Source organism: Hyperoodon ampullatus (assembly GCF_949752795.1).
Source record: "Hyperoodon ampullatus genome assembly, chromosome: 11".
NCBI classification, from domain to species: Eukaryota; Metazoa; Chordata; class Mammalia; order Artiodactyla; family Ziphiidae; genus Hyperoodon; species Hyperoodon ampullatus.
The window spans coordinates 97264640-97281675 of NC_136924.1; the positions used below are offsets into that span (position 1 = coordinate 97264640).

General features: G+C 43.4%; 1 protein-coding gene across 1 annotated transcript in view; it reads left to right on the plus strand.

Annotated features, from left to right (window-relative positions):
• Positions 1-17036, plus strand: part of ANO2 (anoctamin 2) — a gene marked incomplete at both ends in the record, with an annotated part of 323071 nt that overhangs the window by 142575 nt on the left and 163460 nt on the right. Inside the window, 2 exons of the mRNA XM_079714644.1 lie at positions 5588-5722; positions 12416-12576. Coding sequence (XP_079570770.1) covers positions 5588-5722; positions 12416-12576 — 296 coding nt within the window. The remainder of the gene's footprint in view (positions 1-5587; positions 5723-12415; positions 12577-17036) is intronic.

Below are 17036 nucleotides of genomic sequence, written 5' to 3' on the forward strand. Positions count from 1 at the left end.
GAGTACCTACTGCTCCCCATAGATGGACACGAGCCCTCTAGTTGTTCACTGGAGATGCTTTGGTTGGTCCTGCCTGGTCTGCTTCAATCATTCATGTTTCCTGCCTGGCTCCTCGGGGCATCTTGAGTTTTCAGCCATGCTGTCCTGTTTCCCTTAAGTGACATAATTGGCTCTTCATCCTTCTCCGTTTCATCTGTTCTTACCTTCATGCATTCTGACCTTCCTGTCTCCCTTTCCCAGGTATCTAGGCTCTGGGCTCAGGCTCTCTGTCCCCCTCTCCAGCCAGTAGCATTTTTATGGGTAAACAGAGTAGTCCGCTGCCTATGTGGGGCAGCTAGAAGAACCCCTCAAAATATTCTACCCCCTCCTTTAAGAGGTGAAGGCATTGTATCTCCATAAAGCTTGGAATGCAAACATTTTCCTGGAAGAAGTGATAAAGTATCCCAGTAGGATTTAATTTATCAGTTCGGCTCCTTAAGCAAAAGCCTAAGAGGCAATGGTAGAGAAGATTTGTAGATAGTACAGGTTAGGAGAGTGGTCAGGGAAATCTTACGTCTCTGAGTGGCTGGATGCCTCGGATGGGATGCTGTGATGGGAAAGCTTCAGAGCTGGAAAAAAGCGTGAAGACGTTGCGGGGAATGGGGGATGGATGGGTAGCTAGGTGTAGTTCTTTTAGAACTTAGCAAATTTGCCCTGGGCATGTCTCCTGCCCATCCATTTCCTTTCCTTCTCGAAATTCCTCCTAGAAGTCAGTATAAGGTGGACATTAAGAGCTGGAATCTCAAGTTAGACTCTCTGAATTTGAATCTTGTCTTTGCTTCTTACTGGCCGTGTGACCTTGGGTTAGTCAACTTTTTGTACTTCAGTTTCCTCATCTATAATTTGAGGATAATAACATACTACCTCTGAGGGTTGTGAGGACTAAAAAATAAGAATATTTTTAATCTTCTTAGAATAGAACTTGGCAAATAATTAGCCCCCAATAAACATCAGTTACTGTTGCTGCTGTTGTTACGTTGGCACAAGCACCAGACACGGAGGGGTCAGGTGCCAAGAGATCAAATTCTTGCTCTGTCAGGCGCTGGCCACGTGACCTTAGACAAGTCTGTGTGTCCAGGGAGTGTCAGTGTTCTCACCTGGGAAAGATGTTGGGAGAATGAAAAATGAGGTGAAACAAGACAATCAGGATGAAAGCACCAGGCAGTCTGTGTTTATTATGTCTCATCTGTCTCCTCCCTTCTCTCTTCCCCTCTCTTCTGCTGGAGATGGGTAATGGACTAGTGGAGAAAGTGAGGTGAACACCCTTGAAAAAACAACTAGTAGTATCACATTCACTAACACGGAAGATAAGGACTGTAGTGATGTCTCTTTTTTCCCCCCAAGATTGGTAATTTGTGTTTTATCCTTTATTTTCTTGACCAGTCTGACTAAATGTTTATCAATTTCATTGATCCTTTCGAACAACCAGCTCTTGGTTTCATTGATTTTTCTCTTTTCAATTTCATTTATTTCTGTTCCCCCCTTTATTATTTCCTTCCTTCTGTTTGCTTTGGATTTAATTTGTTCTTTTTCTACTTAAAGTGCAAGCTTAGATGATTGATTTAAAGCTTTCTTTTTTAGAATGAATTTATGTATATGTATAACTGAATTACTTTGCTGCACACCTGAAACTAACACAGCATTGTAAATCAACTATACTTCAATAAAAGAAATTCTAGATGAACTTAAAAAGAAAACTTTTTTTTTATTAGTTTCTGCTTTATAACAAAGTGAATCAGTCATACATATACATCTGTTCCCACATCCCTTCCCTTATGCATCTCCCTCCCTCCCACCCTCCCCATCCCACCCCTCCAGGCGGTCACAAAGCACCGAGCTGATCTCCCTGTGCTCTGCGGCTGCTTCCCACTATCTATCTACCTTACGTTTGGTAGTGTATATATGTCCATGCCTCTCTTTCGATTTGTCACAGCTTACCCTTCCCCCTCCCCATATCCTCAAGTCCATTCTCAAGTAGGTCTGTGTCTTTAGAAAACTTTCTTATTTTAATACCAAGTATTCAATGCTATAAATTTCTCTCTAAGTATTACTGGCATTCTAAGTATAATGGCATTCCTCAAATTTTGATATGTGTGTTTTTATTTTCCTCAGTCAAAAATACTTTCTAATTTTCTTTGTGATTTCTTCTTTGACCCGTGGGTTATGTAGAAGGATAGTGTTTAATTTCCAAATATTGGGGGATTTTTCCAGACAGCTTTCTGCTGTTGATGTCTAGTTTAATTCAGTTGTGGTCACGGTACAACATTTTTATTATTTCAGTTATTTTAAATTCATTAGATTTCCTTAATGATTCAGAATATGGTCTATCTTAGTGAATGTGTGTTGCAAAGAATGTATTTTCTGTTGTTGTTTGGTGGAGTGTTGTATAAATGTCAATTCAGTCAAGTTGGTTTGAAGTGCCTTCTGTATCCTTACTGATTTTTTGTACTTGGTCTGTCAACTACTGAAGGGAAGTGTTGAAATCTCTAATTTATACTGGAGGATTTGTCTGTTTATCCTTTCAATTCTATCCATTTTTATTGCATGCATTTTGATCTATGCATTTGACACATGTATTTTACTGTATGTGTTTTGGATTAGTAGGCCTTCTTAATGAAGTGACCATTTTATCATTGTTTGATGTCCCTTTTTATATCTGTTCTTTGTTCTGAAGATTATTTTGTTTGTATCAGCTTTCTTTCTTTTTTTTTTTTTTTTTTTTGTGGTATGTGGGCCTCTCACTGCTGTGGCCTCCCGTTGCGGAGCACAGGCTCCAGACGTGCAGGCTCAGCGGCCATGGCTCACGGGCCCAGCCGCTCCGTGGCATGTGGGATCCTCCCGGACCGGGGCACGAACCCATGTCCCCTGCATCGTCAGGTGGACTCTCAACCACTGCGCCACCAGGGAAGCCCTATATTTGTTTTTGTATCTATTCTGCTTGGGGTTTTCTGGAGTTCTTGGATCTGTTTGGTTGTTTTTGATTAATTTGGGGAAATTCTTAACCAACATCCATTCAGATACTCCTTCTGTCCTGTTTCTGTTAATCCTTCTGGGACTTCAATTACATGTATGACAGATCCTTTGATATTGCCTATAGCTCTTGATTGCTGGATTCTTTTTCCTTCTTTACTCTTTTTGCTCTTTATATCTTACTTTGGATGATGTTCATTGACTTATATTCAAGTTTATTGAGTCTTTCCTCAGCTACATTCAGTCACCTACTAAGGCACTCTCACAAAGACATTTTTTCACATCAGTTATCATTTTTTTGCTCTAGCATTTCCATGTTACACTTTTGAATTTCTGTCTCTCTATGCAAAGTCCCGATTTTCTCATGTATGTTGTCCTTCTCTGTAGTAGATTCTTCCTTAACATATTATTATAATTATTTTAAAGTCCCTGTATGATAATTCTGGCATCTAGATCAATTTTGGTTTTGTTGATTTCCTCATTTCTTGACAGTGTTTTTTTTTTTAATGTTTCTCAAGATTTTTTTATTGAATTCTGGACATCGTGTTTGAAAGGGCAGTAGAAACTGAAGTAGATGGTATTTACACCTGGAAATGGGCTTATGCCTCTCTGTCAGACTGATAGTGAGGGGTGGAGTCAGTCCAGTCAGAGGTGGAGGTGGCTTTGAATTTTGTTCTTGCTAGAGTCCTTTTCTGTGTACCACAGACTTCAGATTCCTTCGCCGGCAGGATGCTATTACTGTAATGCTTCGTGTGGGTTGTGGGGCACTGAAAGTTGGTCCTCACCCTTGCCTTTCAGTCCTTTGCCACAGGGGGTCTCTCTCCTTCCCCTCCCCCAGCATCAGACTGCCAATCCTTGTTACTTGGTGCTCAAAGCTTTTGGTGTGAATGAAAGATGGTTCTGGAAGATGGGTGGGCTTTCAGGCCTGTGTGCAACTAAGGGGGCTCTCTCTGGTTGCTACCTTACCCATGATCCTTCTCACAAGTAACCAGGTGGTGGTCGTTGGATAGGATCCTGAGTGCACAATCTTCTTGTGTCTGGAGCTCCCAGTTATTCTAATCTGTCATGCTGACCTATACTCAACTTCCAGAGCCTTAAAATTTTTAGCTATTGCTTCTCATTCACTTTTAAAAAAATAAATTTATTCATTTGTTTATTTTTGGCTGTGTTGGGTCTTTGTTGCTGCACGTGGGCTTTCTCTAGTTGCAGCGAGCGGGGCCTACTCTTCGTTGCGGTTCGAGGGCATCTCGTTGCAGTGGCTTCTCTTGTTGCGGAGCACAGGCTCTAGGCACGCGGGCTTCAGTAGTTGTGGCACGGTGGCTTGCGGGCTCTAGAGCACAGGCTCAGTAGTTGTGGCGCACGGGCTTAGCTGCTCCACGGCATGTGGGATCTTCCCGGACCAGGGCTCGAACCTGTGTCCCCTGCATTGGCAGACAGATTCTCAACCATTGAGCTACCAGGGAAGCCCCTCCTCACTCACTTTTATGGTGACTGCCTTTCCTTCCCATGCTCTGCCAAACACAAAACTGCGTGTGTCCCATCTTGCCTTGGAGGAGCTTGTCATTTCAGCTCACCTGGTTATCTTGCAACGTCCACTCCCTGATGGGCTCACGAAAAGTTTTGATTTAACAGATTTTTGTTGTTAGGGTGGAAGCTATATTTCCTGGAAGTGTCTTTATCCTACGTGGAAGCAGCATTCTGGTGGTGGATACATAGATTTTATTTGTTCCTCTTATTCTCTGGTCCTTCCATCAACGGGTGGGCTGGGTTCCCATTTCCCTCTGTGGTTTATATCAGAGGCTCGTGAGAAATAGAATATACGTCTCCTCTGTGGGTTGTATTTTTCTCATCAGGTATCCATAATCAATATTTATCTAAGGGAAAAGGAAAACCCCTTTTCAGAGGCTTTATGTGGTCATTTACTAACTTTATGAAGTGGGGAACAAAAAGATGTGGGTTAGTACCTTTTCTTTTTAAAAGAAATCATTTTTTATTTTAAAAGTAATTCATGAACAAAGTAGAGAGTTAAAAAATGCAGAAAGATAAAAAAAATAAAGAAATAAAAACCACCCATAATCCCATCAGCTAAAGAAACCATGACTCATATTTTATAGAATTTCTTCTAGTCATTTTTCTATGAGTGTATCTTTGTTGGTTTGTATATATCAGTATACATGCCCCCAAATTTGTGTGTTTTGTTTAAATAAGCTAGTTTCAAAAAGGTGTGTTTTTCTGTGGGTTGAATACTATGGCACTCATGAAATGCTGATATGTTATTCATGTTTGTCTGGTAAAGATGCCAAAATGTGTGGCATTTTTTTCAGTTTGCTGTTAGGGCTGGATTCCTTCTTGCAGCTACTTTACACGAACAGCCAGGACAGGTGTGTATATGTGATTCTAATGGAATGTGATTCATTTCAGAAAAGACCAGTTGCTGATTGCTTGTGCTGAGGTCCCCTGTTCCCCATGTAACTTTGGTCCCTTTCCATTTTTTTCAACCCATTCTCAGGTTTAGAGCAAACAGAAAGAAGGAAACTCTATGATCTTCTCAGTATGTTTTGTTTTCTTCCTTTTCCAGAAAGTATTTTGGAGAAAAAATTGGACTGTACTTTGCCTGGCTGGGATTATATACATCCTTCCTCATCCCATCATCCGTCATCGGGGTCATCGTGTTTCTTTATGGATGTGCAACGATCGAAGAAGATATTCCCAGGTGAGTTGGTTTTAACGGAAAAGGCTCAGTTCTCACGTGTCAGGCGTTTGGAGTTTCACCCCAGTTGCAAGTACACTGTACATTTCAGACGCCTCCTTCCAAAGCCTCACCCTTTGTCCTTCTCCTTCCCACTTTCCTTACCACGCAGCAGGTCACTTGTCACTTCCCTCTTGAGAGGTCTGGGAGCAACAGATTCTGGGAACAGCTCAGAGCCACGCTGGGTGTGGCCACTTCCTTTCCTGGTCAAGCTCTTCTCCAGGACCAGAGTCTGATTGGGCAGGGTCTGAAAACGGATGAAAAAGAAATCATGACTGAGAAAAGCTTTTTTCCCCTTCAAGTTCATGACTTTTTCCCTTTGGTTTCCCAGATGACCCAAGGCAGGAAGTGTTGAGTGGTATTGGATAGAGATGGCATCTATGTGGTCAGACGCTGCTGGGATAAGATGCTGTGAGGCTGTCTGCAGAAGCAGGCAGCTCTGGAGCTGAGGAAGCCTCAGCTCTGGCTCAGGATGTCAGAAACTGCAGGAGGTGACAGGCCCCGTAGCGGGGCTCTTGGGGATCCAAGACATGGAACAAAGGTTGATCCTGATGGAGAAGAGAGATCCTACCAAGAAAATAGGGACTTAAAAAGAGCATCCTTTAGGACTGAATGTGTTACCTAGTAGCTGTGTGACTGGGTACCTCACTCCCTGACTCTTGGTTTCCTTGGCTGTGAAATGGTCATAATAACACCTACTTCATGGTGGTGTTGTGAGGACTAAAGTAGACAGCGTCTGGCACACAGCAAAGTATTAATAAATTATTGTCGAATGAATCAATATATGTGGAAATAGAGTTTGAGACACTTAGCCAATATTTAGAATTTAAATCTCTTACCATCTCCAGAACTGGCTTTTTAAACGGAAGCATTCTTTATGCATTTCACTTTTTTTTTCTTTTGGCCATGCCTCGAGCCATGCGGGATCTTAGTTCCCCGACCAGGGACTGAACCCGGGCCGCCTGCAGTGGAAGCGGGGAGTCTTAACCACTGGACTGCCAGGGAATTCCCTCATTTGTGTATTTTAATACTCCTTCAGTTGCAAGTGATAGAAATGCATGTGAACTAACATATGCAGAAAAAGGGAATTTATCCTCAGGGTTTCGGGGGGCCCTCAAGGGACCCAGTGGCAGGCACGTGGCTAGCCCAAGGGACTATGGAAATAGGGGCTCCTTCTGTTTACTGCCTGTCTCTGATTATTTTTAGTATTTATTTGTTTCACTGCAGAGTTTCTCCATTGGATGTAAACACTGCTGCTTGTAGCTCATGGGTGTCATACCTGAGAGCTTTATACTCGATTGGTCCCAAGTGAAGAAGTCCTATTGACTCCTTTTGGCTTAGGTAGAGGCTCTGGGTCAACCAGTCGTGGCTTGGGGGCAGGATGACACTGTGCCAGCAGGGATGCTCCCTCAGTAGCCCGGGGGATGGGGACACTGGGCAGCCTGCGGGTGTCCACGACAGTTGGGGTTAGGGATTGGGGAAGTCGGGGCCACCCTGAAGAAACGGGCAAGAGCTGTGCTCTTTGAGGAAAGCGTATCCACCAGTGGCAGGAACCAGGTGATCTTCCATTATGTCGCTCTATAGAAAAGCTGTTGCAGGTTAGGGACACTGGAGATGGCCGTGTCAGTAGTTAGAATAAAGCTCAATACCTTGGTATGAGAGACAAGGGTTTGGATATGTTTGTGTATAAAAACTGTGGTGTCATCCGTTCCGGGTTCAGGACTGGCATTCTGGGACCTTGGTCACAGGAGCTATGTTTTCCGGGCTCTGCCTCGTGCAGCATGAAGGAAGCACGAGCACTTACCAGATTCCTGGTCTCAGTTGTACCAGGCATGGTGCTAGGTGGTTTCTGTGTGCTGTTTCTTTGATCCTGTAGAGATCAGTGTTGTCAACAATAGGTATTCTCACCTCAGAGAGATGGAGACCTGGATGCTACCTGAGGTCACTTGTCCAACTTCAGCAATTAATCATTGTCAGGGTTGGGATTTGAGTTCCACCTGCTCCAAGGTCTTTGCTTTTTCCAGTAAGCGGTGCAGTCTTCCTGAGGGCTCTTACCCTCCCCTGCAGCCCAGTTGCTCCAACTGGCCCCACCTGGTTCAGTCTCAGAAAAAACGGCTCAGTTGCCTGGTTGGGATCCCTGGGGAGCTGGGCCTTAGGTTGAACCAACTCAGCGCGGCAGGTAGGGCATCTGTGTGCTGGTTTACATCAGGACTTAGAACTTGTGCCCTGGTTCTCCACATGGGAATGCATGTGACAGTGACCACTGCGGCTGGAAATGACCATGGTCTACACAAGCTGCAAAGTCATTTATCTGTGCACATGTGTGGACACTCATGTATGTGCAGGTTTAGATGCGTGTAAAATGTGATCATTATCATTGCAGACATCCTGGAGTGTGTGACGTTTTACGAACTGTGGATAGCAGCCCATTAATGGATTATAGAATCAATTTAATCGTTACCTTTTTTTTTTTTTTTTTTTTTTTTGCGGTACGTGGGCCTCTCACTGTTGTGGCTTCTCTCGTTGCGGAGCACAGGCTCCGGACGTGCAGGCTTAGCGGCCATGGCTCACGGGCCCAGCTGCTCCGCGGTGTGTGGGATCTTCCCGGACCGGGGCACAAACCCGTGTCCCCTGCATCGGCAGGCGGACTGTCAACCACTGCGCCACCAGGGAAGCCCTAATCGTTACCTTTTAAATGAACTAGAATTAGGACAGAGTAGAATCAAATATAATATTAGTAGTCATCACGAGAAGGAAGTATCAGAATTATTTCATGACAGTTAATTCAGTGATATAAGTGTTTTGTGGGGAGCGGGTACGTATATACTCACATACTGGAATCTGTGGTAAATTTTTTTAAACTGTTTTATAACTTTCTATAACAAAAAAGTTTGAAATTGGCTGTTATAAAATTTGAAAGTTTGGTTGCCAGTTTTTCAGAGTAGGGTGTGGCAAATCAGAAATGTGGAAATAGAAAAACTTACGCATACTATGAAGAAGGTTTTGAGAACTGCCCCTTAATCGTAATTGTATGTCTATCAAAAGTCCAAGCTCTACACCTGGCAAAAACTCACAAACTACCAATCCTCATCAACAGAGGAATAGCCTCTAAGTCCCAATACTGAATCCAAACGAATAGTACTCTTCTAGGGTCTGTGTCTATCAGCCCCTCCTAAGCATGATTAAAAACTTGCGGGGCTTCCCTGGTGGCGCAGTGGTTGAGAGTCCGCCTGCCGATGCAGGGGACACGGGTTCGTGCCCCGGTCCGGGAGGATCCCACATGCCGCGGAGTGGCTGGGCCCGTGAGCCATGGCTGCTGAGCCTGCGCGTCCGGAACCTGTGCTCCGCAATGGGAGAGGCCACAACAGTGAGAGGCGCGCGTACCGCAAAAAAAAAAACAAAAAACTTGCACTCCTCCTGGGATTATTTTAAAGGTTTCTAATTTTGGCATTAAGCCTGGAATTTAGTATCTGTGTATCACTTTAGAAAATGCTTTATTTTGAAAACGGTATAGATCCACAGGAAGTGGTAAAGATAGAGCAGAGGGCCCAGGGTACCCTTCATCCAGTTTCCACCAGTGATGTTGTCTTATGTAACTACAGTACAGCATCAAAACCAGAAAATGTACATCATGTGGAACTTTAAATGGTACCTTGTATCGCCAAGAACTTTGATATGTGAGACACAAGCGTCACTTGTAAATAATAATTCCATATGTGCACGATACATCTATAGAACCTTCCTTGACTTAGCCAGGGGTTGGTTGCATTTGTTCTCCATTTGCTTACACGCCTAGGAAAGACTGGAGCATTTTTTCAAAGCTCATTAATCTAAACCATATTTTCAAAAATTGGTTAGTTTAGATCTGAGACCTTAATAGCAGATGTTCTGTCTGAATTTCCTGAATAATTGCCTCCCTTTGTGGCTAGTACAGCCCTGTGTCGCCTGACCTGTGAGCAGTGGGTCACTCATTGAGGACACCACCCACTCTGGGGTCTTGGTTCACCTGATGGTCAGCCCATTCATCAGCCTTTTTCTGCTTCATAGAGAAAATGATAGATTGAAGAAATACACCATAGCATTTATAGCCACTGTTACCTCGAACTAGGAATCTGTGGTGAATGCAGCTAGTGAATGACCCAGCCCTGACTTCAGTTCTAGGGGAGCTTCCCCCATCTTTCAGCTTGTCTAGAGGCAGCCTCTTTCAGAGACTACAGAGTCCTTTTAATGTCATCCTAAGGCAGAATTTCTCCAGAATTCTGTTCAAATTGCTTGCATCAAAAAACCCAAAAGATGAAACAAAAAAGCCCAACCCAATAAACGTAGAGCATTCTGACTTCAAACTTAAAAGATGTGATGAGTATCCATGTACCATGGCTGCCATTTTGTACAAATGATTGGCAGTTGACTGCATTCTAATTTTAAAACCAATAATGTACACAGCCCTTACGTTTCAAAGTGCGCCAGGTTGGTGACTAATACTTTTTTACTCCTGACCTTTTAGCATTGACTAGTTTTGATTGAGATTAGGTGTTCTAGGATTCCACCCCCTTCTATGTGTAAAAAAAAAAAACCCTCCACAGCAAAGATATGAGAACTCATGTCTTCTCAGAAATGGCTTAGAAACAAAGCTCTTTACTAGACTTTGTGCAGACCCACTGTTTTCCACGTGAGTCTGTTTTCTAAGAGGTACTCTCCTCTCCAAAAGCAGCAACTCCTCCGCCAGGCAGCCAACATGTGTCTGACCCAGAAGACTTAAAATAAACCTTACTCTCTGGTTACCAGCAAGCGCATGCCCAGGTGAAGCTAGCACGGCTGAACTTATTATTAAGAAATTACTATTTAATATTGTCTATGTGAGCGAGTCGCCGCTCTTGACACTTGCCAATGGAGAGCTTAGCAGCGAGTCAGTGGAGGAACTGGGATTTATCCTCGGAGACCTAGAGTTTCCATTCTCTCACACAGAAGGCCTTCCCTGCCGTGGCTCATTAAAAACAAACCTGAAAGCTGGGACTTGACAGACAGTGACAGCCCTCGGTGAAACCTTTCGACTGCTTAGCGATGGGGAGCTAGACGCAGGCATCCTGTCGGCTTCTGGGTTTCTGATCCCAGGCTTCAGCACCCAGGTACCAGCTGCCTCCGCCGGCGGCGGCCTCCGACTGTACCGTGCTCGGTAGCGCCCTCTGCTGCCTGTTTCCGGAGGAAACCCAGCTGTGGTTTCAGCCTGGGATCCCCTGCGGCCCCATCACTGTGGCTCCAGCTGCTCTGTGAGAACAGCCAGTGCTTCATTTTCATGAAATTGCCAGTTCTCCACCCTTTTTCCCAAAACCATGAGCTTAGCCATTTACCCATCCCCCAGGGGGAATATTACACACCAGAGTGATGAGTTCATTCATTTTTCCTACCAGAATGTAGTGTGGAGGGTTACTGGGGAAGCCAGTTAGGGCCGAGAATCCTTCGGTTCTTATTTGCAAGCACTCTGATGAGCCTAAATTTATTGGGCCCAGCTAATCACCTAACGAATGAATGGAATTTCAAATGTATTCATGAGTCCTGTAATAGAAATACACTGAAAATAGGTGAGAATATAGGTGATGGTTATTTGACTAGTTCTTGGTTCTCCAAGTATCTTGGAATCTAGACTTTGGAAGAATTTACCTTATTCTTCTGGCCTCCCTCATCCCGTTTCATGGTTACGATTATTCTTTTTTTTTTTCTTTTTGCTTTAAATTTTTTTTTTTTTTAGAATTTTTATTGGAATATAGTTGCTTTACAAGGTTGTGTTAGTCTCTGCTGTACAGCAAAGTGAATCAGTTATATGTATACACATATCCCCTCTTGCTTGCATTTCCTTTCCATTTAGGTCACCACAGAGCACTGAGTAGAGTTCCCTGTGCTATACAGCAGGTTCTCATTAGTTATCTATTTTATACATAGTATCAATAGTGTATGTGTGTCAATCCTAATCTCCCAATTCATCCCACCCACCCTTTCCCCCTTGGGATCCATACATTTGTTCTCTAGGTCTGTGATAATTCTTATTAAGTTGAGGTTACTAATTCCCTTTCTACAAACGGTCACATGGCTGATGCACTTAGAAATGGGCTTCCAGCCACCCGACTCCATTCTTTTTCACATGGCTTCTCCTTCCAGAGGAAGGAATTGTGTTGGTTCAGCCGCACACTCGTGTTTGTTCAGCTGCACATTCGTGTTTGTTCCTCTGTGTGACCAGCCTTACTCACTGATGAGACAGCCCATGCTTGAATGAGGACAATGGAATCTAACCTCCGATGGGTGATTTATTCACAATTGTTGATGCGCCCCACCAGCCCCATAGACTCAGCACATTTTGAATGGACTTTATGTGGCATTGTCCAATGAACAGCATCTCTGATAGATGGTCACTAACTTTCTGTTGGGCCACTTTTAGTGACAGGGGGCTCCATACCTCCAAGGGTAACCCATTCATTTTTTAAGACAAGATATAAGAATAACACTTCCAAAGGGAAGAATCCAGTTCCAACTCTCTAACACATCTCGCTGTTGGAGTTGATAAGCTCAAGCAGGGATTCGGAAGTGGGAGCTGTTTTGGGGGTGATGGGCTTGGGAAGGGTCCTGCTGGAGCCCCCCTGACCCAGCAGCCTCTGTCTTCTGCAGCAAAGAGATGTGTGACCAACAGAATGCCTTCACCATGTGTCCCCTGTGTGACAAGTCCTGTGACTTCTGGAACCTCAGCTCAGCCTGTGGAATGGCGCAGGCCAGCCACCTGTTTGACAACCCTGCCACTGTCTTCTTCTCCATCTTCATGGCTCTATGGGGTAAGTTGTCACCATGAGGCTTGCTTCTGTGGGGGGGGGGGTACCTTTAAATGGGTACAGTGACCAAGCTCTAAAGCCCATATCCCTCGGTTTGCTTCCTTAGTATTTGGTCCTTATATCTTAAAAAGCATTTTTAGGGACAATAGATTTCTCTCCTTTACTCATACATGTGAATAGAACTAAGAATATCCTCCGTGGCTTTATATATATATATTTTTAAAGAGATAGAGTAATGTGAATCTGGTATTAATCTCATGTAGGATTTATTCGGAGATTGAACCCATGCATGCTTTGAAAACTCCTAACACACTCATAGGTACCTCCAGGTACATCTCCTAAGACATGGAAAGTCCTAGATGTCATTTGGTGTCACACTCAGAGTGGTGGGGTGACTGCCACGGAGTTAGCTGGGGGTAAAGGTGGGTCCAGACCTGGTCTCTTGCCTCCATGCTCAGTGCAAATCCCGGAACAAGGCGAGTGTAGACTGCAGAGATTTTACTTAATGCCAGAGGGATGTTTTCAATATTCTCACCAAAGGGATCTGTGAAGGAAGGAACAAATAGTTCCTTCATTTTCCTCCTCCTCCCTTCCCCCCAGAGTCTTGGGGTAATAAACTTTCTCTGGGCCACAGCTATCTGACTATAAGCACACGCATGCACACGTGTACACACACACACTTCTATTCTTACAAACTGGGATAACCTGGAATAACCACCCCGCGGTCACTGAACATTTCTAAGAAGACACACCCACGGGTATTAAGGAAGGGACCAAAGGGATATGTTTCAGCCCGTTGGGAGTAGCAGCCTGCCTTTCATTCATCCATCCAGTGCAGGCCCTCATCTTTCCCATCGGATTACAGACCGGCAGGGCCACTGTCCTGCTGCAGAAGCTGCTAGGTTTATCCGTGATTCCAGGGGGCCTGGAGGACACACCAGGATGGGGCCGTGAGTCACACATCCCGGGAGTGTGAGCAGGAGAGAGGCAAGGTCTGTTCTAGCACTGCTGCCAGAACTGGTCCCAGTGGCCTCTGTCCCCTGTGGGCACCTCTACATGGGTGGAGACGGAACCGAGCTGGAAAGATTCCCGCATGACCAGGCCACCGAGGAAGGTGTCCAGCAGAGACTCTGTTCTCCCAGGGAGAAGGACCACTACCCAGGAATGTGGGCAGTGTCAGCCCACAGAATAGAGGCAGGGAGTCGGAGGACAGGGCACTTGTGGCCGTGTAGCTCTGGAACTGTTCACAGGAAGGGGCAGGAGAACAATCTGAAGTTGCAGCTTGTGGCCCAGGCGGTGCCAGGCGGCTCTGTGCCTGCTTGTCAAAAGGCAGCGTCTTGTAATCACCCCAAATCCATTTGAACCGATTGGAGCGCAAAATACACACTCATGCTTTGATATGCTGCACCCCTCATTCCCATGAATCTGTCTGGCAGATATTACTGTGACTGAGCAGCTGAAGCTTACTGACTCTGGTCCACAGTCCCTCAAGACCTCTCCTGGGATGCGTGATTCCTTGTCGTGGGGAAACTTGGTTTTCAGCGGTACCTTCCCTCCTCTCCGCGATGGATGAATAGATACCTCCCACCCCTTCTGAGGTCTGCGACCGTTTCACCACCCCCAGCTCCCCTAACTTCCTCTCACATAGCATCAGTGCAGGGAAAGCAAATACGGTGGGACTGTGTCAGCACTTCCTGGCTTAGGGTTTGATTTTGTTATTTTAACAGCCTTGCTGTGTGTTTTATGCGATTGTGTATTTGTTTACAGCAACCAAGATCCCCTAGGCACGGCTGCCTACAAATTACAATTAAAAATAATAGTAAATGTTTCTTGTTAAATGTTTACTATTATTTTTAATATGAACAGACCAATCACAAGCACTGAAATTGAAACTGTGATTAAAAAATCTTCCAACAAACAAAAGCCCAGGACCAGATGGCTTCACAGGCGAATCCTATCAAACATTTAGAGAAGAGCTAACACCTGTCCTTCTCAAACTCTTCCAAAATATAGCAGAGGGAGGAACACTCCCAAACTCATTCTACAAGGCCACCATCACCCTGATACCAAAACCAGACAAAGATGTCACAAAGAAAGAAAACTACAGGCCAATATCACTGATGAACATAGATGCAAAAATCCTCAACAAAATACTAGCAAACAGAATCCAACAGCACATTAAAATGATCATACACCACGATCAAGTGGGGTTTATCCCAGGAATGCAAGGATTCTTCAATATACGCAAATCAATCAATGTGATACACCATATTAACAAACTGAAGGAAAAAACCATATGATCATCTCAATAGATGCAGAAAAAGCTTTTGACAAAATTCAGCACCCATTTATGATAAAAACCCTGCAGAAAGTAGGCATAAAGGGAACTTTCCTCAACATAATAAAGGCCAAATATGACAAACCAACAGCCAACATCATCATCAATGGTGAAAAACTGAAACCGTTTCCTCTAAGATCAGGAACAAGACAAGGTTGCCCACTTTCACCACTATTATTCAACATAGTTTTGGAAGTTTTAGCCACAGCAATCAGAGAAGAAAAAGAAATAAAAGGAATCCAAATCGGAAAAGAAGAAGTAAAGCTGTCACTGTGTGCAGATGACATGATACTATACATAGAGAATCCTAAAGATGCCACCAGAAAACTACTAGAGCTAATCAATGAATTTGGTCAAGTAGCAGGATACAAAATTAATGCACAGAAGTCTCTTGCATTCCTATACACTAATGATGAAAAATATGAAAGTGAAATTAAGAAAACACTCCCATTTACCATTGCAACAAAAAGAATAAAATATCTAGGAATAAACCTACTTAAGGAGACAAACGACCTGTATGTAGAAAATTATAAGACAATGATGAAAGAAATTAAAGATGATACAAATAGATGGAGAGATATACCATGTTCTTGGATTGGAAGAATCAACATTGTGAAAATGACTCTACTACCCAAAGCAATCTACAGATTCAATGCAATCCCTGTCATACTACCACTGGCATTTTTCACAGAACTAGAACAAAAAAGTTCACAATTTGTGTGGAAACACAAAAGACCCCGAATAGCCAAAGCAATCTTGAGAACGAAAATTGGAGCTGGAGGAATCAGACTCCCTGACTTCAGACTATAAAGCTACAGTAACCAAGAGAGTATGGTACTGGCACAAAAACAGAAATATAGATCAATGGAACAGGATAGAAAGCCCAGAGATAAACCCACGCACATATGGTCACCTTATCTTTGATAAAGGAGGCAAGAGTATACAGTGGAGAAAAGACAGCCTCTTCAATAAGTGGTGCTGGGGAAACTGGACAGATACATGTAAAAGTACGAAATTAGAACACTCCCTAACACCATACACAAAAATAAACTCAAAATGGATTAAAGACCTAAATGTAAGGCCAAACACTATAAAACTCTTAGAGGAAAACATAGGCAGAACACTCTATGACATAAATCACAGCAAGATCCTTTTTGACCCACCTCCTAAAGAAATGGAAATAAAAACAAAAATAAACAAATCGGACCTAATGAAACTTAAAAGCTTTTGCACATTAAAGGAAACCATAAACAAGACCAAAAGACAACCCTCAGAATGGGAGAAAATATTTGCAAATGAAGCAACTGACAGAGGATTAATCTCCAAAATTTACAAGCAGCTCATGCAGCTCAATAACAAAAAAACAAACAACCCAATCCAAAAATGGGCAGAAGATTTAAATAGACATTTCTCCAAAGAAGATATACAGAGTGCCAACAAACACATGAAAGAATGCTCAACATCACTAATCATTAGAGAAATACAAATCAAAACTACAATGAGATATCATCTCACACCAGTCAGAATGGCCATCATCAAAAAATCTACAAACAATACATGCTGGAGAGGGTGTGGAGAAAAGGGAGCCCTCTTGCACTGTTGGTGGGAATGTAAATTGATACAGCCACTATGGAGAACAGTATGGAGGTTCCTTAAAAAACTAAAAATAGAATTACCATACGACCTAGCAATTCCACTACTGGGCATATACCCTGAGAAAACCATAATTCAAAAAGAGTCATGTACCAAAATGTTCATTGCAGCTCTTTTTACAATAGCCAGGACATGGAAGCAACCTAAGTGTCCATCAACAGATGAATGGATAAAGAAGATGTGGCACATATATACAATGGAATATTACTCAACCATAAAAAGAAATGAAATTGAGTTATTTGTAGTGAGGTGGATGGACCTAGAGTCTGTCATATAGAGTGAAGTAAGTCAGAAAGAGAAAAACAAATACCGTATGCTAACATATATATATGGAATCTAAGAAAAAAAAAAAAGGTCATGAAGAACCTAGGGGTAAGACGGGTAAGACGGGAATAAAGACCTAGAGAATGGACTTGAGGATATGGGGAGGGGGAAGGATAAGCTCTGACAAAGTGAGAGAGTGGCATGGACA